Source organism: Vulpes lagopus, chromosome 10, assembly GCF_018345385.1.
Source record: "Vulpes lagopus strain Blue_001 chromosome 10, ASM1834538v1, whole genome shotgun sequence".
Taxonomy (NCBI): domain Eukaryota; kingdom Metazoa; phylum Chordata; class Mammalia; order Carnivora; family Canidae; genus Vulpes; species Vulpes lagopus.
The window spans coordinates 107,557,884-107,583,058 of NC_054833.1; the positions used below are offsets into that span (position 1 = coordinate 107,557,884).

Genomic DNA, 25,175 nt, shown 5'->3' on the forward strand with positions numbered 1-25,175 from the left:
CACAGAGAGAGAGAGAGAGAGAGAGAGGCAGAGACACAGACAGAGGGAGAGGCAGGTTCCATGCAGAGAGCCTGACATGGGACTCGATCCTGGGTCTCCAAACCGCTGAACCACCTGGGCTGCCCCAAGATTTCACTCTTTTTGATGGCTGAGTAATATCATTGTGTATACTTACAATGTCTTCTTTATCCATTCATCAGTTGATGGACATTTTTTTTTTTTTAATAATTTTTTTTTTTTTTTTTTTTTATGATAGTCACAGAGAGAGAGAGAGAGGCAGAGACACAGGCGGAGGGAGAAGCAGGCTCCATGCACTGGGAGCCTGATGTGGGATTCGATCCCGGGTCTCCAGGATCGCGCCCTGGGCCAAAGGCAGGCGCCAAACCGCTGCGCCACCCAGGGATCCCCAGTTGATGGACATTTAAAGCTGTTTTTAAAAAGAAAGATTTCCTCTACAGCCAAAAGTCCATCAACTGATGAATAAACAAAATGTGATATATACATATAATGAATATTACTTAGCAATTAAAAGAGACAAAATATTGATATATGCAACAACCTGGGTAAACCTGAAAAACATAATGCTAAGAGAAGGGCACCTGGCTGGCTCAGTTGGTAGAGCATCGGACTCTTGATCTCAAGGTCATGAGTTCAAGCTCCATGTTGGGCATAGAGATTACTTAAACACATACCATTATGCTAAGAGAGAAAAGCCAGCCACAAAAGATCACATGTTCCCTCCCATTAAACAGCCACAAAAGGCAAATCTATATAGAGGTAGAAAGCAAATTAAGGGTTGCCTGGGACTGAGGGTAAGAACAAGAAGTGACTGTTTGGCATAGAGATCTTTTTGAGGTAATGGAAATGTTCTAAAATTGTATTGTAGCAATAGTTTCACAACTCTGTAAACTTACTAAAAATCATTAACTTGTACATTTAAAGTATCATTTTATGGTCTGTAAAGTATATCTCAATAAAGCTGTTTTATAAAAAAAGATTTATTCTAAAAAAATTTTGAAGAGGCAAATAACCCAATTTTTTAAATGGGCAAAATATATGAATAGGCAATGTACAGAAGGGAAAATACGAATGAGCCAAGAACACAAAAAGATGTTCAACTCACTAGTAATAAGAAAACAGTTAATTAAAACCACAATGCACCTTCAGGTAGGAAGCAAGGGAAATGTGACCAGGGATAAGTAGATAAAAGATTTCAACTGAATCGGTAATGTTTAATTTCTTAAGCTGAGTGGTGGGTACATGCGTGTTTTACTATTCATTTTTTTGTATGTTTGAATTATTTCACAAAAATTAAATACTTAATCTAAAATGTTTAATTTACTGCCACAGAAATGAGAAATGTAGAATTTTTTAAATTATTGATGAGTAATTCACACGCCATAAAATTCACTCTTAATATGTATAAGTGGCTTTTAGTATGTTCACAAGGGTGTATAACTATTACTACTGTCTAATTCCAGAACATTCTCCTTATCTCAAAAAGAAATTCCATCCCGGAGGATCCCTGGGTGGCTCAGTGGTTTAGCGCCTTCCTTTGGCCCAGGGTGTGATCCTGGAGTCCTGGGAAAGAGTCCCGCGTCAGGCTCCAGGCATGGAGCCTGCTTCTCCCTCCTCCTGTGTCTCTGCCTCTCTCTCTCTCTCTCTCTCTCTCTGTCTATCATAAATAAATAAATAAATAAATAAATAAATAAATAAACCTTTAAAAAGAAACTCCATCCCTATTAACAGCCTTTTTTTTTTTTTAAGATTTTATTTATTTATTCAGGTTTAGCGCCTGCCTTCAGCCCAGGGTGTGACCCTGGAGACCCAGGATTGAGTCCCATGTGGGGCTCCCTGCATGGAGCCTGCTTCTCTCACTGACTGTGTTTCTGCCTCTCTGTGTGTGTGTGTGTCTCTCATGAATAAATAAATCAATAAAAATCTTAAAAAAAAAAAAAGAAACTGTTGTAGTGAGAATATATTCACTTATACATGTAATTTTATAAAACAATAAAAATCTAAAATTAAAAAAAAAAAAAGAAGAAGATTTTCATCTGGCCCTAACACAATGGATTTCATTTTTTGTCTAAAAATATATGTTTCATATATAGTTATAAGACTATAATCATAGAGAACATACTTTTTTTCATTTTCAGTAACATATTTAGGTAGTCATTTGCAAGATTCATTTATTCAGACTTTTAATGATGGCATGATTACTATCAAAAAGATATAAAGTAGATTCAATACTATCATACAGTTTTGAAAACCTATTGCATTTCAAATGTATCTTCAAAAGACATGCTTTCATCAGTAGTATGTGCCAGTTAGAGAATCTAAACTGTTTAACATTCAGAGTAAATGATGAAATTGACAGTTTCAAAATGTAACAGTTTTTTATACTAAGAGCTTATAGTTTCCAGTTTCAAAGTGAAAAAAATATTAATCATTTGGAATTCAAGATTAGTCATTCTAGTTCTTGAAGTACTGATTAAAAAGGCAAAACTATTTTAAAAGACTATAAATATTAGCTAAAAACATTAGTGACTCAAATTACCAACCTTATATACATCCTCAATACATCTATTAAGTTCTTCTTCTGTCACCAAAATGATCCCTGGCACCACGTCACTCTCTGGAATCTCTAGAGAACAAAAAACAAAATAACCCATACTTAGTACCTCATTGAATAGAACTCAGAACTCAAGAAAGAAAATTTTACTAGAAAGAGAGTTCTCTAAGTAACAGCTAAAATTACAGACTTGACATGGTTACTAATGTACAACATCAAATATAAAATTTCACGAAATCTATGATGCTAATGATTATAAACACTCATTATTTTATGTATCACTAAAAAAGAAAAAACAAGTAACCTATGATACATTATGACTTAAAATTTTACTTGTATATTGAATGACTGAAAAATTGGGGATTGGATTAAGTGAAAACGACAGAGTCAATGGTTATGTTGAGGTGACTGGTAGAAAAGAATTTATTAAACTTTTCTCTTCAGATGTGTTTAAAAATTTCCCTTTCAAAACTGGGACGCCTGGGTGGCTCAATGGTTGAGTGTCTCTGCCTTTGGCTCAAGTCAAGATCCCAGGGTCCTAGGAATAGACAAGTCAAATCTTTAAAAAAAAAAGTGGTTGTTTTTTTTTTTAAGATTTTATTAATTTATTCATGAGAGACATAGAGAGAGAGGCAGAGAAACAGGCAGAGGAAGAAGCAGGCTCTGTGCAGGGAGCCCAATGTGGGACCCGATCCAGGACCCCAGCATCAGGACCTGAACTGAAGGCAGACACAACCACTGAGCATTCAGGTACCCCAGAAAAAAAGTTTTAAAATAGGGTGCCAGTCTGGCTCAACCTGTGGAGCATCAGACTCTTTATCTCAGGATTCTGAGTTTGAGCCCCATATTGGGTGTAAAAATAAAATCTTGGGGATCCCTGGGTGGCTCAGTGGTTTAGTGCCTGCCTTTGGCCCAGGACGTGATCCTGAAGTCCTGGGATCGAGTCCCGTGTCAGGCTCCCAGGATGGCCTGCTTCTCCCTCTGCCTGTGTCTCTGCCCCCATCTCTCTCTTTCTATGTCTATCATGAATAGAGGTAAAATCTTTAAAAAAAAATAAGAACAAATAAAAAATAAATATAAATAAATAAATAAATAAATAAATAAATAAATAAATAAATAAATAAAATCAATCAATCAATCTTAGGGCAGCCAGGTGACTTGGTGGTTTGGTGCTACCTTCAGCCCAGGGCCTGATCCTGGAGACCTGGGATTGAGTCCCACGTCAGGCTCCCTGTAGGGAGCCTGCTTCTCCTTCTGCCTGTCTCTGCCTCTCTCGTTCTGTGTCCCTCATGAATAAATAAATAAAATCTTATAAATAAATAAATAAATAAATAAATAAATAAATAAATAAATAAAATCTTTTTTTAAATGCCATTTTTTAAAAAGATTTTATTTATTCATGAGACATACAGAGAGAGGCAGAGACACAGGCAGAGGGGGAAACAGGCTCCCTGAAGGGAGCCTGGGCTGAAGGCAGGTGCTAAACCCTGAGCCACCCAGGGATCCCCTTAAAAAAATTCTTAATAGAGTTTTTAAGAAAGTATTAAAAGAGGGGAAGTGGATCAGGGAAAAAGTGGAATAGGTGATGGGGATTAAAGAATACATTTATTATGACGAGCACTGAATAAAACGTAGAATTGTTAAATCACTATATTGGACATCCCAAACTAATATAACACTGTATGCTAACTAAACTGGAATGAATTGACGGGATGAGCACTGGGTGTTTTTCTGTATGTTGGTAAATTGAACACCAATAAAAATTAATTTAAAAAAATAAAATAAAATAAAACAAAAATAAATAAATAAACTGGAACGAAGATTAAAAGACTTAATAAAAAAAAGTATTAAGAGAGTTCTTTTAAATTTATTTAGACATACAGCTTTAATGTATATCATTCCTTATATAAACCATATAATTGGGTAAATAAAACAAGGATTTCTTAAAACTTCACAAGAGAGTCCAACTCTTCTGAAACACTTCAGCACTATTACTGATATTCATATTTTGCCACAATATATTATCCTCTGTGCCACCAAGAGTGCAGGTGATGTGATATTTCTTAAGAGTTCACCACTCTACTATTGTCTTCATGGTTTTTTTTCTAAGTTGCTGATGTCCATTCTACAAGTTTTTTTTTTAAGATTTTTTATTTATTTATTCATGAGAGACACACACACAGAGAGAGAGAGAGAGAGAGAGAGAGAGAGAGCCAGAGACACAGGCAGAGGGAGAAACAGGCTCCATGCAGGGAGCCCAACTGGGACTCGATCCCGGGTCTCCAGGATCACGCCCTGGGCTGAAGGCAGTGCTAAACTGCTGAGCCACCCGGCAGCCCCATTCTACAAGTTTTAATGCTCATTTGCAGGCACAGACAATGCCATGATTGCTGCCTGGGAAACAATAATTGTGAGATGCATCTTGATATCAGAGTTGTTAAAATGTGAAAAATATTTCCAAAATTAAAGTTTTTTATGTGAAAAGCATGTGTACCTTAGAATTGATAAAATATGATAATTCATCATTATTGCCACATAGTCTTAAAAATGTGATACAATATGAAAAACGAAGTAAGAAAGCTTATCTTTTTGGATTGTTTTTCCAGTGGCAATGATGGGCTATCTATCTAAAACCAATCCGACTATCAGATAGTCCTTTTTTGTTATCCATAGATTATCAATGCAAAACATGCAGTTGGTGTTATAAATATAATCTAACACATGAAGAAAGGCCTGGCGAACAGATGTCCAATAAATATTCCTAAAATGAATGAACAAGGTCCAGGATGAAAATAATTGATCAACAAATGGACTGAATCTAGGCCTCCCAAGAATAGTGCTTTTAGACCAGGGCTCAAACTTGAACACTCATTTGAATTACCCAGAAGGGTCTATTAAAACACAGATTGTTGGGACCCACACCAGCACTTATGATTCAGTAGGTCTGGGGAGAACCCATTTATATTTCTAATAAATAATAATAAAGTTGTATTTCTTTTTTTTTTAAATATGCAAAGCTGCTACAATCCTTTTTTTTTTTTAAGATTTTTAAAATTTATTTACTCATGACAGACACATACACAGAGAGAGAGGCAGGCAGAGACACAGGCAGAGGGAGAAGCAGGTTCCATGCAGGGAACCCGACATGGGACTCGATCCTGGGTCTCCAGGATCAGGCCCTGGACTGAAGGTGGCGCTAAACAGCTGAGCCACCCAGGCTGCCCTAAAGTTGTATTTCTAATAAATTCCCAAGGTGATGCCGATGCTGCTGGCCCTAGGACCACACTATAAGAACCACTGCCGCAGACTAGAACACCTCATCAGTTACAGACAAGAGAATAAATAAATTAGTAATGAGGTATTAGTCTTAGTACATGAAAATTAGATTTATAAGAAATCTTAGGCCCTAATACTGAAGTCCAACAGAAATAATACTTCAAGGGGCTCAACTGGCTCAGTCAACAGAGCAGGAGACTTTTGATCTTGGGGTTGTGAATTCAAGTCCCAGGTTAGGTGCAAAAATTACTTAAAAATAAAAATCTTTAGGGGTGTCTGGGTGGCTCAATCATTTAAGTGTCTGCCTTCAGCTCAGGTCATGACATCAAGCCCCATGGCAGGCTCCCTGCTCAGCTAAGGAGCCTGTCTCTCCCTCTCCCTCCTGCTCATGTTCTCTCTCTCTCTCTCAAACAAATAAATAAATATATAAAATCTTTTAAATAAATAAAATTTACCTTGGGGTAGTGAGCTAGAGAGCCTCATGCTCAGGGGGTAGACTGTACTTAATTTTTTTTTAATCTTAAAAAAATAGGAGCGGGGGGGGGGGGGGGCGGCGATCCCTGGGTAGCTCAGCGGTTTGGTGCCTGCCTTTGGCCCAGGGCGCGATCCTGGAGTCCTGGGATCGAGTCCTGCATCAGGCTCCCAGCATGGAGCCTGCTTCTCCCTCTGCCTGTGTCTCTGCGCATCTCTCTCTCTCTGTGTCTACCATGAATAAATAAATAAATAAATAAATAAATAAATAAATAAATAAATAAAATCTTTAAAAAAAAATAGGAGGGGGGATGAGGTAAGGAGAAAGAAAAACTCTTCTTTTTTTCTTTTTCTTTTTTTTTTTAAATTTTATTTATTCATTCTGAGAGACACAGAGAGAGAAAGAGGCAGAGACACAGGCAGAAGGAAAAGCAGGCTCCATGTAGGGAGCCCGACATGGGACTCAATCCCGAGTCTCCAGGATCACGCCCTGGGCCAAAGGCAGGCGCCAAACCACTGAGCCACCCGGGCTGCCCAAGAAAAGCTCCTCTTTATAAGAGCTCCCCTAATCTGATGGAGACTAAGAAAAAAAATTGTCATCCTATGTAGTATTGCTGCTGAAATGTTTCATCTGGATCTAATCATGAGGAAACAATTAGACATACAAATTACAGAACATTTTATAATCAAGGCTCTTTAAAAATATCATGAGGACAGATGCCATCCATCCTCAATGTGGCCTGGGTACCCGGCCCGAACCCCACCATGGAGTGCTGCTAAGGCTGGGAGAACAAGGACCTGAACCAGGACAGAGAGGACCGGCAGCTGCTGCTGGACCTAGTGGCCTGGCCCCCCTTTCGAAGCCCTCACTGGAGCTAAGCCCAACTACCACAGCCTGCTTACACAGATGAGCAGGCCCTGCTCTCCCCCCATCCTTGCTCAGACAGCCAGCAACATCACTGACTTGTCTGCTGTGGATTCCCGGGGTGTGGAGCAGCACAAGTACATGGATCTGGCAAGGCAGTACAGCACCTGCTTTGTTGCGCTGAACAACAGCCTGACCCGCTGAAAGAAGCTGCTGCTGCCATCATCTCTCACCAGGCAGCTCCACCAAGTGCAGGCCAGAGAACCCATCCCTTCTCCGACTCACAGCAGGTCTCCAGGACAATTGCTGGAGACCTTACGCCTATAGTGTACTTTCTCAGATCTGAGTGGATATAAGAGGTACAGTGTGGGGGGATGCACAGTTTGAGATTCATGTAGAATGATCCTGGAATAACTCTTCTCTCTTCACCCTGACTCTACTCTGCCTCTCCTATCCCTCAGCCTCACACTGTGGCTCATAGTACCCTAACCTGCTACTCATCACAGAAAAGAGTATAGAGGAGAAGAGTGAGGCTCGAAGCCTCAGCAAACAAGGATAGCACAAGGAAGGGCAGAACCATTTGGGACTGGCCTTCAAAGCCCTCTCCAAGAATGGGGGTCAAAAGATTGGGCCTAGTAGGTCTTCACTGTCACTGGGAAGGTGGAGGTAGCACTGTGAAGGTGATCCTTTTGGAGCCTATGGAGTCCCCTTCCCACCCTTTCTCTTGGCCTCACTCCTGTCCCCCTGTCCCTGTCTTAGCACTCACATGCATCTCACTAGGGTTTGTGACTGCAGTCTGGATGAGCTTCTATTCAAATGAATTGAGTCTGTATTTCTAGCATCCTGGGTTTTTACACGTTTGGAGTTTTGGAGTTTTGTTTTGGCTTGTCACCCTCAATAAAGAAAGTGTATTCATCTGGAAAAAAAAATGTCATAGTGAAAAACAAAAGACTAGGGTGTAGGACCCAGGAAATATAACAAAAATCCCCTACCCCTGGACAAGCAGAGCAGGACTAACTCCATTTTGTGCTGCACCGGCCACCTCCTGTATCACCCCCACATGACCTGCTTATTGCTTAAGGTGCTACCCCACCCCAGTCAAACTGCTGGGCACACCCTAATCGGAAATCGGCTCATAACAATATAACCCCCCGCCTGACCAAAGTAATAGGCCAGTTCAAATGGATACTATAGGGTAAAATGTAATTAAATCAGCCACCTGCAAGCAGACCGACATGACTGTGCAACTTTCTGCGTATGTTACAATCCCATTGACCAATGGCCCCTATAAAGCTGCTACCCCTCTTAGTCTCGGGGTCCAAGTTCCTGCTCCACTGTGTCGGGTATACTTGGATCCAAGCTCGAGCTTGTAAATAAACCCTCGTGTGTTTGCATCGGTGTCGGCTCCTTGGTGGTTTCTCGGATTTGCAATCTTGGGCACAACGTAGGGAACTACTCTACATTAATGCAAACTAAAAAGATAAAGCCAGTAAGTGAAATGCATGATTCTTGGCTGGATTCTTGATTTTAAAAAAAAAGCTACAGGGATGCCTGGGTAGCTAAGTTGGTTAAGTGCCTGCCTTAGGTTCATGTCATGATTCCAGTGTCCTGGGATCAAGCCCCACATTGGACTCCTGGCTCAGTGGAATCTGTTTCTCCCTCTGTTCCTCGCCCTGCTCGTGATCTCTCTTTCAAATAAATAAAACAAATCTAAATAAATAAATATAATAAAAAATATTACAGAGAAAATGCTTGAAAAAATTTGAGAAAATTTGAATCAAGTGTGCACATTATTTTTTTTTAACTTTATGTATTTTTAAGTAATCTCTATGCTCAACATGGGACTCAAACTCATGACCCCAGGATCAAGAGCTGCATGCTCTTCTAGCTGAGCCAGTTAGGCACCCTGAATCAAGTCTGTATATTAGATGATGCCTACAGCTAAGTCTCAAGTGCTTCAGAAAAATGTACACCTATAAAAAGAGAAAGATAAAGTGAATATGGCCAAAATGGTCAATCCGGGTAAGGTGTATAAAGGTGGTTCAATGTACTCCCCCTGGAACTTCTGTGAGGTGGATTTTTCAAAATAAAAAGTTGGGGGCAAAAGACAGCAAAACTAAAATCACTGCAATGCTATAGACTTACATCATTTAAATCTGAAACACTGAGAAAGATGCTTGAGAAGGATACCCAATCACCAGACTTCCTTCTTTACCTGCTGTATTTAAACATCGATGGAGAGGAGTTAGCAGTGGCTGAAGCAAATACTTTGAAGCCAATTGTGGGCGTTCTCTTGACATCGTTATAAAAGTAGTGGTGGCAACTCTTTGAAACTGTCGTACTGTCAATTTATCTTGAAAGTGAAATAAATCTAGAATCTACAAGGAAAAGTACATGAGGTAAATACAAGACTCTTTGCAAGGAACAGTGCATTAACTAGAGAAAGGACTAATGTCTTTAGATTTAAAAAATATATTTAAAAATTTTTTAAATAAAAAATAAAAAACTTACTGCAATAATACTGATCCAACAGAATTTTTTTTAATTTAACAACCCAGTATCAGAGGGTGTATGAACCAAGCTATGCTCTTATCAAATAATGCTATCAAATTTATAAAATACATGTTCATTGGAGAAAATGTGCAAAATAAAGTTTTAAGAAGAAAAATCATCCCAAAGCACTACAACATTATTGATATATTTTTTCCAGTATATTTCCATATAATTTTTTGAGACCACACTTAATATTCATTTTTACATACTGCTGAAATCTGCTCAGATTGTTATAAATTCCTCAAAAATATTATACTTAAGCTGTATATAAGAACTTATTAAATTATTCCCTAATATCCAGACATTCAGTTTTCTCTCAAAATTTTGCTATTATGTACTACTAAAACTAATATAACACAGTATGTTAACTACACTAGAATTAAAATTAAAAACCTAGAGCAGCCCTGGTGGTGCAGCAGTATAGGGCCACCTGCAGCCAAGGGCATGATCCTGGAGACCCTGGATCGAGTCCCACGTCTGGCTCTCTGCGTGGAGCCTGCTTCTCCCTCTGCCTGTGTCTCTGCCTCTCTCTCTCTCTCTCTCTGCATCTCTATGAATAAATAAATAAAATCTTTTTAAAAATTAAATTAAATTAAATTAAAGACCTAAAAAAAAGGGCAGACTAGTGGCTCAGTGGTTTAGTGCTGCCTTCAGCTCAGGTTGTGATCCTGGGGTCCCAGGTTCAAGTCCTGCATCAGACTCCCTGTATGGAGCCTGCTTCTCCCTCTGCCTGTGTCTCTGTCTCTCTTTCTCTGTCTCTCATGAATAATTAAATAAAATCTTAAAAAAAAAAAACCCTAAATAAAAGAATTTTTTGCTATTATAAATAGTACCATCAAATGAAATATCTGAATCAAGGCATATAAATATATTTAGGGCCTAAAGAACCCTGGGCAGCCCCAGTGGTACAGCGGTTTAGCACCGCCTACAGCCCAGGGCGTGATCCTGGAGACCCCGGATCGAGTCCCACGTCATGCTCCCTGCATGGAGCCTGCTTCTCCCTCTGCCTGTGTCTCTGCCTCTCTCTCTCTCTCTCTCTCTCTCTCTCTCTCTGTGTGTGTCTCTATGAATAAATAAATAAATAAAATATTTTTAAAAAATAAAATAAAGAACCTGTCATGCCTGAACTATCCCACAAAGGAGTCTATTTTATTCTCAAAGATAAATATGGTTCTCCAGTGCCTGTGACTGGTTCACCAAAGTATAAGCAACCAACAGAGAAGTGCATTTGTTCCTGACTTAAAAGTGACTCTTGCATTTTTCTGCAAACAGAAGTATCTTCTGTCCAAAACTATGTGACCTTTGACACTGCTCCAGAGAGACTCAGCAAGCCTAAAACATGTGACTTGATTTAATTAATTTGTTAAGAAGCAAAACTATAGCTGTTAGATTCAGAAAATATGTACTCATCATTGCAAATGCTAACTTTGTCTTGTAGAACGATTTATGTGTATTTTCAACATAACGTCTTTGCATTGTGATATTTTATTTCCACGCATGCCTATCCATGAGAACTCTGAAGATAAGCATAACAACTGAATGACCTTCTTTGGACTCTACTCCAAAGGGTGTGTCTTACATCTAAATGCCTGGGGAATACTGGTTAAGAAAACTCCTTCCAGGGATCCCTGGGTGGCGCAGCGGTTTGGCGCCTGCCTTTGGCCCAGGGCGCAATCCTGGAGACCCGGGATCGAATCCCACATCAGGCTCCCGGGGCATGGAGCCTGCTTCTTCCTCTGCTTGTGTCTCTGCCTCTCTCTCTCTCTCTGTGACTATCATAAATAAATAAAAATTTAAAAAAAAGAAAAAAAAGAAAACTCCTTCCATATTTTCCATTTATTACCTTAGCAAAAAAAAAGAAAAGTCTTGTAACACATGGTGTAAGCAAAGGTATGGGAAAATAAATAAATAATATGAATAATATCAATCAAAAATTTAAATGCACACAACCTTTAAATGGATCATTTCAATTCTAGGAATTTTTCCTATGGTAATACTTGCACGTGTAAAAACTTGCATGGAGATTGGAGTGCCAGGGTGGCTCAGTTAAGCACCCGACTCTTGACTTCAGCTCAGGTCATGATCACAGGATCATAGGACTGAGCCTCATGTGGGGCTCCACGCTCAGCGTGGAGTCTGCTTGAAAGATATTCTCAATAAATAAAAATTTTAAAAAAAAAGGGATCCCTGGGTGGCGCAGCGGTTTGGCGCCTGCCTTTGGCCCGGGGCGCGATCCTGGAGACCTGGGATCGAATCCCACGTCGGGCTCCCGGTGCATGGAGCCTGCTTCTCCCTCTGCCTGTGTCTCTGCCTCTCTCTCTCTCTGTGTGACTATCATAAATAAATAAAAATTAAAAAAAAAAAGAAAGATATTCTCCCTCTTCCTCACCCCCTGCTTGTGTATTCTCTCTAATAAACAAATAAAATCTTTAAAAAAAAAAAAAAAAAAAGGATTCTCTCTCCCTCCCTCTGCCTCAACCCTACTCTCTCCTCTTAAAAAAAAAAAAATTGGGCAGCCGGGTGGCTCAGCGGTTTAGTCCCGCCTTCAGCCCAGGGCGTGATCCTGGAGACCTGGATCGAGTCCCACATCGGGCTCCCTGCATGGAGCCTGCTTCTCCCTCTGCCTGTGTCTCTGCCTCTTTCTCTCTCTGTGTCTCTTGTGAATAAATAAATAGAATCTTTAAATAAATAAATAAATTTATTTATTTATTTATTTATTTATTTATTTATTGACATTAACTGCAGCATGATTTGTAGTAGCAAAAGAATGGAAACAACCTATGCCCATTAACAGAAGGCTAGTTAAATAAATTATGGTAGATTAATATGGTGAAATACTACATAGCCATGAAAAGAATGAGGTAACTATATGAAATGATTCTAGATGAAATGATCTCCAAGATACACTGTTAAGTTAAAGAAGCAAAATGAAAAACAGTGTGTGTAGTACATTATTACTTGGATAAAAATTGGAATATATATACAGATACACATATAATTGGATACACATTATTATACAGAATATTGCCAGACAATAAATAAGAAATTGGTAACAGTGACTACTTCTGAGGGACTAGAAACCAAATGAGATGAAGATTTATTTTTCTGTTTACTCTTCTGTGCTTTTTAAGTTGAATACCATGTTAATTTACCTTGTTTACTTAATACCTGCTTTTTTTTAACTAATTAAAAACACACAGAAAAGATAATGAACAAGATGAAATTTTAGTTTCTTATTCCAGCTCTTTTTTTTTTAGAAAATTTTTTTGTTAACTTTTATTTATTTATGATAGTCACAGAGAGAGAGAGAGAGGCAGAGACATAGGCAGAGGGAGAAGCAGGCTCCATGCACTGGGAGCCCAACGTGGGATTCGATCCCAGGTCTCCAGGATCACGCCCTGGGCCAAAGGCAGGCGCTTAACCGCTGCGCCACCCAGGGATCCCTCTTATTCCAGCTCTTAAGAGCAAGCTGGGGGGGCAGCCCAGATGGCTCATGGGCAGCCTGGGTGGCTCAGCAGTTTAGAGCCACCTTCAGCCCAGGGCCTGATCCTGGAGTCACCGGATTGAGTCCCACATTGGGCTGCCCGCATGGAGCCTGCTTCTCTCTCTGCCTGTGTCTCTACCTCCCTCTGTCTCTCATGAATAAATAAATAAAATTAAAAAAAAAAAAAAAGAGCAAGCTGGGCTACTCATTTGACAATAGGGAGGCATTCTTAAACGTAACAATTAGATGGGTCTCTTCCATAGGTGTTTATTAACTTATTAACAAGGCCTGTCACCAAACAAAAAAAACCTATTATATTGCTTTTACCTCCACCTTAGAGAAGCATTAGAGTCTCCTTTCTGTGAATAAGCAGATAATCCTCACACAGTGAGAAGAAACACAAGTGTTTACCTGGGGGCAGATATCCCTGTAGTAATCCTCTGGTGAAAGAGACTGCTGGGGACAAGAGGCCAAAATCTTTGCAATCAAGTCACACTTCTTCCAATCAGCAGCCGCTGCCTCAGCGTCACTCCCGCCAGCGGCCCCAGCTGTCAGTGATGGACAGAGATGTCAAAAACTCCTACTAGTTCCCCCATACAGTCCTTAAAATTTCAGCAAAAGTGTTTTTCTCTACTAAAAATTGTTTATTTCTTTAATAAGATAATCTACCCCTTGGCACTTTCCATGTTGGTTTCTGGAAGTTCAGAGGAAAAAAGAGCACTTATTTATTGTAATGTTATTATTGACAGAAGTTGAATACTAGCTGCTTCTCAGTGTCTATTACTTTTATTATTATTATTATTATTATTATTATTGTTATTATTATTATGTCTCTTTATATTCATCATGTCATTTAAACTGCCTTAAACCAAAGCTATACAGTAACAGGTACCAGATTCACCTTACCACTTTAAATCACTGGAAAACTGGACAAACTTTATAAACAATAGTTTTCAGACACTGGACAAGTAGCCCAGGACAATGACCTCTGAGACAAAAAAAAAAGCAAACAAGGTGAGCTCCATGAATGCCCTAGCCTACTGCTTAGAGAGAGCTTGGAGGCCACAACACATCAAAGGGGAACCCAAACAAAGCCTGGCATCTTGTTCAGTTAAAGAAACATGGTTCAGAGTTCAGGGAGGCTAAAGCAACTAGAATTTTCAGAGTAAAATACCAGAAAAGAGGTATGTAAAGAGAGAGCTCCAGAGATCTGCAGAGGTGTCCTCTTTCAAATCTTTAGTATAGTATATAACCTGTGTATATGTGCAAATAAACAAACAAAAAAACCACAAAACAAACAAACAAACAAAAACAAGGCTGAGGCAAGAACCACCAAAAAGAAGTAGGGGAAAAAGTCCCTAAAGTTCACAAGGGCTGGAAACAGGTTGTGTTCCCACTAGTGTGCATGGAAAGGCCTCCTAATATATACACAGGGCATTAAGTAAAATCTCAGAATGCTATTGGCTTAGAAGTGGGGCCAAATTACCTCAGATTAAAGGTTACTCTAGGGACGCCTGGCTCAGCAGGGAGTGTGCTTCTCCCTCTCTCTTTGCCCCTCCCCTCCACTTGTGCTCTCTCTCTCTCTCTTTTAAAAAAAAATCTGTAATGAAAATACACTGGATGGGATTAACAGCCTATTAAACACCGCAGAAGAAAAAAATCAATAAACCTGAACACATAGGAAAAGAAATCACCCAAAATGAAATACAGAAAGACTGAAAAACAAAACCAAACAAAAAAACACAGAGCATCTGTAACTTATAGGACAACATTAAGTATAATATTAGGTGTAATTCAAATTCCAAAAAGAGAGCAACCTCGCTTGCTCAGTGGGTAGAGCATTCAACTCTTGATCTTAGGCACTGTGAGTTCAAGCCCCAACATTGGGGCTCAAATTTTTTTAAAAAACAGTTTTAGAGAGAAGAGAGGATAGAAAAAATTTTGAAGACAATGTCTAAACAATTTCCAAATATGATAAAAACTATAAAACTCAGCTCTAACAAGCTCAAGAAATGTTAAGCAGAAAAAAAGAAGAAAATCACCCACACCAAGGAATATCATAATCAACTTCTGAAAACCAGTGACAAGGAGAAAATGCTTAAAAGTAACCAGAAAAAGAAAGATCTATCACATGTAGGGGAACGAAGACAAAAATGACGGCAAAAATATTTTTGAAAAGGAAGGTGAGGGGTCCCTGGGTAGCTCAGTGGTTTGGCGACTGCCTTCGGCCCAGGGCATGATCCTGGCGTCCCGGGATCGAGTCCCACGTGGGGCTCCCTGCGTGGAGCCTGATTCTCCCTCTGCCTGTGTCTCTGCCCCTCTCTCTCTTTCTGTGTCTCTCATGAATAAATAAATAAAATCTTAAAAAAAAAAAATGAAGGTGAAATAAAGACTTTTTCAGATAAACAAAAGCTAAAGGAATTCACTGCCAGCAGACCTGCACTATAAGAAATGCTGAAGTTCTTCAGGCAGAAGGAAATTTGAATTAAAATTTGGATTTACACAAAGAAATGAAGAACACCAGAAATGGCAAATGTGTGAGTAAATATAAATTGCCTCAAATCAGTTTTGAGAAGAAACAAGATTTAAATAGATAACAAAAAAATATATACATGCATAAGTAGAGGGGGAAAAAGCTCATAGCAAAAAATAGGGCTCTAAGCGTCTTACAGCAGCTCTCTAATTTGCATGACCTTGGATGAACTCTAACTTTTCTTCAGAAAAAGATTTGCAAGGACTTATTTGCATGTAGCAACTTCTCTCAAGTAACTGATAATTTTTCATTTTATTAGCCCTAGAAGCAAGGGCCAGCAGAACTAGGGAGGAAACATCAGAGTCACTTTAGACCAAATCTATCAACCATGTTGACTTCACCTTTGTCTGATAGGACCAAGGTACATTTACCACACTAGAAATGGAAAATCAAGATTGATTCTTGTCTCTCCTCTTCCCTCCCCACATATCCAGCCCTTCATTAAGTTCTGGCAATGCTAGCTCTTTAAAAAAATAATAATAATAATTAGTTGAGAGAAAGAGAGAGAGAGAGTGCATGCTCAAGCAGGGGGAAGAGCAGAGGCAGAGGGAGAAAGAACCTGAAGCAGACTCCACACTGAGCACAGAACTGGACTCAGGGCCCAATCCCATGACCCTGAGATCATAACCAGAGCTGAAATCAAGAGTGGGATGCCTAACCAACTGAGCCACCCAGGTGTCCCTGGAATGCTACCTCTTAAATACCTCTTACAGTCATTCCTTTTTCTCCATTTCTATGGCCACTGCACTGATCAAAGCCACTGAGACCTCTCAGATGACTGCTTAACTGATCTCCCTGCTTCTGCTCTTACCCAACACATTCTTCACAATACATCCAGATAGGTATTTCTAAAATGTAGGTTTTGGGATGCCTGGGTGGCTCAGCGATTGAGCGTCTGCCTTCAGCCAGAGCATGATCCTGGGGTCCCAGGATCAAGTCCCACATCAGGCTCCCTGCATGGAGCCTGCTTCTCTCTCTGCCTGTGTCCCTGTCTCTCCCTCTGTGTATCTCTCATGATTAAATAAATTTTTAAAATCTTTAAAAATAAATAAATAAAATGTAGATTTGATCCAACTTCTCTCCTTCTTAAAACCTTCCATGATTTCTCATTGCCCTCAGAATAAAGTTCAAAATCTTGAACACCACACTCTGTCCTCACTGCTTTACCCACACTGAAACTTCTTCAAAAACACTATGCTTTTTCTATGTCTGTTGCTTCATACATGCTATTCTCTTTGCCTATGTGTTAGTCTTCTCTCACTGTCAGCTAATAAAGTCCTACTCAGCCTTCAGGGCCCAGTATAAATATCATTTCCATCAAGAAGCACTGTGTGGTAATTTGTTACAGCAGCAATAGGAAATGAATGTGCATGGGATATGGGAGATAAGGGACTAAACACAAAAGAAAGGCAAAGGAATCACCAGGATAAAAGTGAAGGGAGATCCCAGGAGGTTTGCTGTCCAAGAGATAACTAGTCCAGATTAGAGAAGACTCAGAGATGTCTCCAAGAAGACCAAACCAATAGAATATTGGGTGTATTTGAAAGGAGACTTAAACTGTGAGAGAATCTGAGAAGATATTAGTGAGAGGTACATAAAAAACCTAGCAAACAAGTGGTTATTAACTGCAAGAAATACAAAAGTTATGTAAAAAGGAAAGTAGTCATGGCATACTATACAACCCAGCTGTAAATAATAATTACACTGTTAGAAGAAGATGAACACTGACTATTAACCTAACCAAAATTAGGACATGACTATTTAGGAGATGGAGTATGTCTGAGGGGAGTGGTGATAGAGTTCTAAAAGAGAGCGAAATCCTCTTCCACATGTGGTGAGAAGATGATAAATGCTGCCTAAAATGAAAAAAATTTAAAAGGTTCTGTAAATGCCTTAGAGGTAAATACCAGAAGAAACCTGTTAAAAGAGGTCAAAGTGCTTGCTTCTGGGTAAGGGAGATGGACTGGAATGGGGCCAAGGACTATTTTTCTCCATAAGCCTTATACACCAATTTGACTCTTTATGCACAAGAATAATTTTGTTGAAAAAATTTAAAAATGTAAATTAAAAACGACTACCATGCTTAGCATGATAATCAACATTTTTCTATTCCTGTGGACTTAGAGAATATAATTGAGGAAATGAATCCACAATTTCATTCTGAAGTGTGCATCTCTAAGGTCTCTCCAGCTTCAGAGAAGTGTTTTGTATTTTAAGTCCTGAAGTGAAGTACTCCTAGTGCCCTGGCACAAAGCCCTTTCCCCTGGGGAATTTCACATTTTCTTGAGGTTTTTTTTTTCTTAATATTTTTATTTATTTATTCATGAGAGGCACAGAGAGTGAGAGAGAGAGAGAGAGAGGCAGAGACACAGGCAGAGGGAGAAGCAGGCTCCATACAGGGAGCCTGACGTGGGACTCAATCCCGGGTCTCCAGGATCCCACCCTGGGCTGAAGGCAGTGCTAAACCGCTGAGCTACTGGGGCTGCCCTTTCTTGAGGGTTTTACTTAAACGTTCTGGGCAATGTTTTCCTCTGATATTATAAGTTATTTGAAACAGCCAAGAATATTATTCAACGACATAAGCAGACTATTTTAGAAAAATCGTCTGTTTTAGAAAAATGGCAAGAAGGGGGATCCCTGGTGGGTCAGCGGTTTAGCACCTGCCTTTGGCTCAGGGACGATCCTGGAGACACGGGTTCGAGTCCCACATCGGGCTCCCGGTGCATGGAGCCTGCTTCTCCCTCTGCCTGTGTCTCTGCCTCTCTCTCTCTCTCTCTCTCTCTCTGTGTGTGACTATCGTAAAAAAAAAAAAAAAAAAAAAAAAGGCAAGAAAATTAGTTTCTGTAAAAGAAGCTCATTAAGGTTTAATCTCCAAATTGAACCTCCTCAATCTCCACAAAGGCAGAGATTATTCACAATCAGGTTTTACAGTCAAGTGCTAAAGACCAACAATTCACCCTGACTCAGAGAAAACTGGATACCAAAGTAACAGAAACATTTTATTTCTTACCACCTGCTCCTTCCAAAATTCCCCGGACTACTGCCTGAACACCACTGGGTCTCATCAACCTTTCAGAGAGTAGCTGTCCACATAGACGCCGAAGCCAGGCAGGGGCCCGACACCTAACTTGTGTCTTCTCATCCATGCAGGACTGAAAAAGGAAGTAAAAGGTATGAATTCAGTGTCAGTAAAATAGATAGGATATGTAGAAATCATTAAAATATAGAAATATATACTGAGTCATGCTGACAAGTAACAGTATGATAAACAGACTTCAGAAGAGCAGCATTTGGGGGGCTGAGCCACCTAGGTGGCTCAGTTGGTTAAGCGGCTGCCATTGGCTCAGATCAGGATCCCAGGGTCCTGGGATCAAGACCTGTATCGGGTTTCCTGCTGGATGAGCAGCCTGCTTCTCCCTCTCCAATGCTCATGCTCTCCTGCTCTCTCCCTCTCTCAAATAAATAAATAAAATCTTTTTTAAAAATTAAAAAAAAAAGAACAGCATTTTTTTCCACAAAGAAACTTCCTTTAGTATCACCTATCAGAAAGTAGAAATACCATGAAACTTCAAGTGAAATATCAAGTGAAATTTCAAACCCAGAAATAGCCAAACACATAGGTGAATGAAATATAGATTTTAGAAACACAAAGTTAATGTAACCAATCTCTGAATGCAGCCCTTCCAATCAAATCTAGCTTCCATATAAGAGTCCTATGAAAGTTATTCATCACTAAGAGTACAATTTGTGACAGTAAGAGGGCAGGTGTTCCTTGCCTCCATGGTCTCAGCTACTCTGACTCCTTGTGGCACAGCAGTTTAAAAAAATACTTGAATTTCTTCAAGTGTTCCTTTCTGAGAGCTCTGTGGAACCACCATGAATAAAACAGACCTGGGGTCTCTGTTTGGGATCTAGACCTGAACTATGTTGCTGTCAATCATGATACATAACTACATGAACATAATAATTAGTGACAGGGATGCCTGGGTGGCTCAGCGGTTGAGCATCTGCCTTCACCCCAAGGCGTGATCCTAGGGTCCCGGGATCGAGTTCCGCGTTGGGCTCCCTGCATGGAGCCTGCTTCTCTCTCTGCCTATGTCTCTGCCTCTCTCTCTATATATATATATATATGTCTCTCATGGATAAATAAATAAAATCTTTAAAAATAAATAAAAATTTAAAAATAAAATAAATAAAAATTAGTGACAGAAACATTTAATCCTAACTAGGCCCTCTTTCATTTAAGGAAGACTAATAATCACCACTTATGGAAGGGGTTATGATTTGCCAGCACTGTGATAAATAACTCCCAAATGATCTCAAAATGGACTTGTGAGGAGCTACTATCCTATCATTAAGGAAACTGAGAGATAGAAAGGTTTACTAATCCACATAACTGCACACTGGAGTTGAATCCTAATATGTTGATGTCCAGAGCCTCTGCTTTTCACCATGTTCTTATAATGCGTTTGATTTAATCTGGCAAACTGTGGAGTCATCCAGAAAAGCGGTGTGAGGCCAGGGGAGCCCAGTGGGAGGCTACAGTAATATTCTATGGATGAAATGAAAATGACTTCATCTACAAGGTATCTTTATACCCAATTTCAGCTGGTCCTTGTTCCTGACCTACCACTAATGCCTCTGGCCTCTCACTCTTTACTCTATATCCATAACTAAACATAGATATTTAAGCAGATAGGTAACTCCATCATCAAATTAAAACATTTCAGGGATCCCTGGGTGGCGCAGCGGTTTGGCGCCTGCCTTTGGCCCAGGGCGCGATCCTGGAGACCCGGGATCGAGTCCCACATCGGGCTCCCGGTGCATGGAGCCTGTTTCTCCCTCCGCCTGTGTCTCTGCCTCTCTCTCTCTCTCTCTGTGACTATCATAAATAAATGAAAAATTTAAAAAAAATAAAAATAAAAAAAATAAAACATTTCAGATAAATCATTATTTTTAAGGAAAAAAGGAACTATCTTACACCTAGCAGAATATATACTCTGATGTTTTTCAAACAAAGGAGATAAAATAGTCCCAACAATAGCCCTAATGTTAAGTTCTTGATTATATAGACTCCATTCAAAGAATAAAATGTCCAAGTACTTCTGCCAGAAGAATGTATCATCAAACAATCAAATTTTAGTATATATATAAAAAAAAAGCTCTGGTTTCAGAATGAATAAAATATATTTTAAATAAAACTGGATTTAAAATCCAGTTAAATTTTTAAAATAAGCAAAAATTTTAAATAAATAAATAAAACGGCCATATTCTTGGGGAAAGTCACCATCATTCCATTAATAGAAAAATCCTTAAAAATTACCCTAATGGGGGATCCCTGGGTGGCGCAGCGGTTTGGCGCCTGCCTTTGGCCCAGGGCGCGATCCTGGAGACCCGGGATCGAATCCCACATCAGGCTTCCGGTGCATGGAGCTTGCTTCTCCCTCCGCCTGTGTCTCTGCCTCTCTCTCTCTCTCTGTGACTATCATAAAAAAATAAATAAATAAATAAAATGTTTAAAAAAAAAAAAAAATTACCCTAATGCATAATTCTGATCACTTGTGATTTTTTGCTACTAAATAAGAATAAAGGGCAGCCCGGGTGGCTCAGCGGCTTAGCGCTGCCTTCAGCCTCAGGCCTGATCCTGGAGACCCGGGACCGAGTCCCACATCAGGCTCCCTGCATGGAGCCTGCTTCTCCCTCTGCCTGTGTCTCTGCCTCTCTCTTCCTGTGTCTCTGATGAATAAATAAAATCTTTATAAATAAATAAATAAATAAATAAATAAATAAATAAATAAATAAATAAATAAATACAAATAAGAATAAAGTTGTGTATCTAACAACAACAACAACAGAAATTATCCTGACAGTCAGGGTGCCTGGCTGGCTCATTGGTAGAGCATTTGACTTTTGATCTTGGGGGTGTAGTTTCTAGCCCCACACTGGATGTAGAGATTACTTAAAAATAAAACCTTTATAAAAAAAATTATCCCAAGGATCATTGTAACTGTTTTACAAATATCATTTAGTGATCTAAAGGATGAAATAAGACTCAACTAGATTATCACATTTCCCAGGAGAAGACAACATTCTGCACATGATCATTAATGATTCACCCACAAGAGTCCTCAGGCCTAAATACCTGGGGTGGTCCTCCCTGAAGAATGAGTAATTCTCGGACTGCTAACGGTTGATATGCTTGATCCAAGATGTCTCTCAAGGCCTCCCTAGATAGGGTTCTTTCCTCTTCTGTTAAAACCTAAAAGAAACATGTACTTGGCTTTAGCAGGCAATAGAAGGTAATGTTTACAATACTGTATAAAAAGACTTATGAGAGGACAGGAGGGCAGGCTTCTTTCTCTTTTTGGCTCCCTTCCACATGGAGGAAGTAATAATACTAAAATGCTCCTAGCTCCTTCTCCGTCCCTTTGCTCACTCTGGGCAGGAGATCACATAGGCACTTACCTTATTGGTGAGTTTGGAATATACTTACTTATTGGTGAGTGTTGACATGTACAACTCAGCTCCTTTTATGTCTTGGGAGTAAGTGCACATTCTGCTCTGCTCTTCCTTGCCATGGACTTTACAGAGGCCTATCCCCTGCCATGGCGGAGCAGAAGGTGCTGCGGTTTCCCCATACTCCTTACAACTGGGTGAGCAGTAAGGGTGTCTAACTCTGGAATGCACTGTTAAAAAGCCCAGCTGTCTCCATCAATTAAGTCATATATTGGCTTTGCACTTAGGAGTAATAGAAGTGACATTCCGAGTTCTCATCTAACTTTACTGGATTAGCTTTTAATTCATTCAGAAGTTGGGCAGCAAAGAGGGGTGCTATTTGTTGAGTTCCCCTGAGCCTCACCAGTACTGTCCCCCTTTGGTTACTCAGTAAAGCAGTTAGGGTCATGCCCATTACCATTTAGCAACACGAAGCATAGGCACTGCTAAGAGCCCCTAACGCTGGGGCTTTGCTCAGCTTAAACATACACCCGCTGTGTTTCCCCTTTTGGCAACTTCTCTTGTCTCCCTCCTTGGTCCTTTCTGTGTGCTTCCCTTTTCTCCTTCCTTCTAGATACTCTGGGGCACTGCTTAAGTCATAGTAACAAGACCTGTCAATCCAGAACCCCTATCTGAGAGATGTGGTGGCAGTAGGCACTGATAGAAATGTACAGACTCATACCCTGTAGTGAAGAGCACAGTGCACTGCTCCCCAAAACATGAAGCCATGGAGGGAGCTCATAATTTCATGTTACTGCTCAGATGATAGCAACTTTTATTTATTTTTTAAATATTTTATTTATTTATTTACGAGAGACAGAGAGAGAGAGAGAGAGAGGCAGAGACACAGAGGGAGAAACAGGCTCTATGCAGGGAGCCCGACGTGGGACTCAATCCCAGGTCTCCAGGATCATGCCCTGGGCCGAAGGCGGCGCTAAACTGCTGAACCACCTGGGCTGCCTGATAGAAACTTTTAGACAACTATTTGTGAACATATGCAAGAGAGAGAACAGAAAAGGGAACAAACAGAGAAGACAAGTTTGGAGGGTGACAAAGAAATGAGGTGGGTAGGCATTATGAATCTGGCTCTAGGGGTTAAGGATTTTCCCTGTATCTGAGCCACACTGACCTTTGATAAATTCATATCTCAACAGCTTCCTCTGGCTATGCTCCTACACTGATGCTGGTGGTCTTCTCATGGGAGGGGCACTGGTCCCTGCTATGTTCTACTTAAGAGTCTTGTCTACTCGGTTAATGTCTAATGCTTCTGTAACCTCCACGGCACCTTTACAATCCAGGTACTCAAATCCTTACCATGTCAGCAAAAAAACAGGCGCACACCTCAACAGCTAATAACAAGAAACACTGATTGAATTATGCAGTGTACTCAGTGCTTTACATTCTTCATTTCATTTAATCTTCCCAAGACCTTAATGAAGGAGAGATGAATAGTTTAATACTAATATTAGTAGTAATTACTTTTTGATAAGCACTACTGGGGATTGGGCTAAGTACTCTACCCACATTATCCTTAATCCTCACAACCACTTTCCAAGGCAGGTATCATTATACACATTTTATTAAAAAAGAAACAGAGGCAAAAGAAAAAAAAGAAAGAAAGAAAGAAAGAAAGAAAGAAAGAAAGAAAGAAAGAAAGAAAGAAAGAAAGAAAGAAAGAAAGAAAGAAACAGAGGCTTAAAGACATAGCCTGCAACAGTTGTCAGAAAATAAAAAGAAACAGAGCAGCCCTGGTGGCTCAGCGGTTTAGCGCCGCCTTCAGTCCAGGGCGTGATTCTGGAGACCCGGGATCAAGTCCCACATCGGCATGGAGCCTGCTTCTCCCTCTGCCTGTGTCTCTGCCTCTCTCTCTGTCTCTGTCTCTCATGAATAAATAAATAAAATCTTTAAAAAAAAATCTTCAAAAATAAAAATAAATAAATAAATAAAAAGAAACAGGCGAAACAGATTCTCTAGGTGTGCTAAGGACTAGCATCTAATAAATGAAACTCCAGCCTTCTAAAAAGATTCATTTATCCACTGCATATGTTTTGGCATTCAACAGGAATTCTAGGTCTTTCCAACAGCCCCTTTCCAAAGAACTAAGAGTTGTCTTTTATAAACACACACAAATATACACACATTCACACAGACACGTGCACACTCAGCATGTGTTTACCTCTTCCTCAGGTTTTTGTGACCTTCCCTTGTTTGGGCAGAATCCGAGCTGGCACAGACCGGCAGCAACATCCCCAAAATGGCGGCTGAAAATCAAGCTCCCCAGAGATGTGTGATGTGCAACATTTAGAAGAAGCTTGCAGCTGGTGTACAGTCTCCGGGCTGCATGAGGAGGAGCATTGAGACATACCACATCCTGAACAACGGCCCCAAACTCAGTTCTGCATCTCAAAGGGACTCCAACTCCGGGCATGAGATAGGGGCAGACACCCAAGGTGACTACGAACTGCAAGGCTGACTGGACAGTCTTCTGCTGTGAGATACTAAGTGTATCCGGGCTCAGGGCAGGAGCAGCTTCTGGAGTCCTAGGGTTGGGTTTACCCGGGTTGAAATTGGCTGCAAGGTGGATCATGGTTTCCTTCAAGCACAATAGCAACAATAAGGTTTGAGAGGTAAAATTCCAGGTGACATCCACAGAGTTTTGGGGCCTTTCTGCCTTATTAGCCATTTCATCCCTTAGGAGTTTCAGTTTTTTCCAGTGAGGATCCTTCAGCAATTTGTCCTCCAAAGCAGACAGGTTAGAGTTTAAAGTAGCCAACAGGACATCATGTTTTGTGATGAGTAGTGAACCGGAATCCGATCCTTTTGAAGGAAAAAAAAAAAATTACATACATGGGAAACAAACTACTTTTCTCTGTGTGGAATGCCTTGGCCACTCCAGCTCATTCTCTAGGACCCAGCCCAGATGTCA

General features: G+C 40.1%; 1 protein-coding gene and 1 pseudogene across 2 annotated transcripts in view; one reads left to right on the top strand and one right to left on the bottom strand.

Annotated features, from left to right (window-relative positions):
* TANGO6 (transport and golgi organization 6 homolog) overlaps nucleotides 1-25,175 on the bottom strand; it is a 202,862-nt gene that overhangs the window by 166,615 nt on the left and 11,072 nt on the right. For both annotated transcript variants that reach the window (XM_041769887.1, XM_041769888.1), the window contains exons 2-7: nucleotides 24,426-25,066; nucleotides 21,897-22,013; nucleotides 18,765-18,906; nucleotides 13,633-13,769; nucleotides 9,400-9,562; nucleotides 2,562-2,644 (exon numbers count right to left, since the gene is read on the bottom strand). In XM_041769887.1, coding sequence (XP_041625821.1) covers nucleotides 2,562-2,644; nucleotides 9,400-9,562; nucleotides 13,633-13,769; nucleotides 18,765-18,906; nucleotides 21,897-22,013; nucleotides 24,426-25,066 — 1,283 coding nt within the window. The remainder of the gene's footprint in view (nucleotides 1-2,561; nucleotides 2,645-9,399; nucleotides 9,563-13,632; nucleotides 13,770-18,764; nucleotides 18,907-21,896; nucleotides 22,014-24,425; nucleotides 25,067-25,175) is intronic.
* On the top strand, nucleotides 7,085-7,540 carry LOC121499840 (annotated as a pseudogene).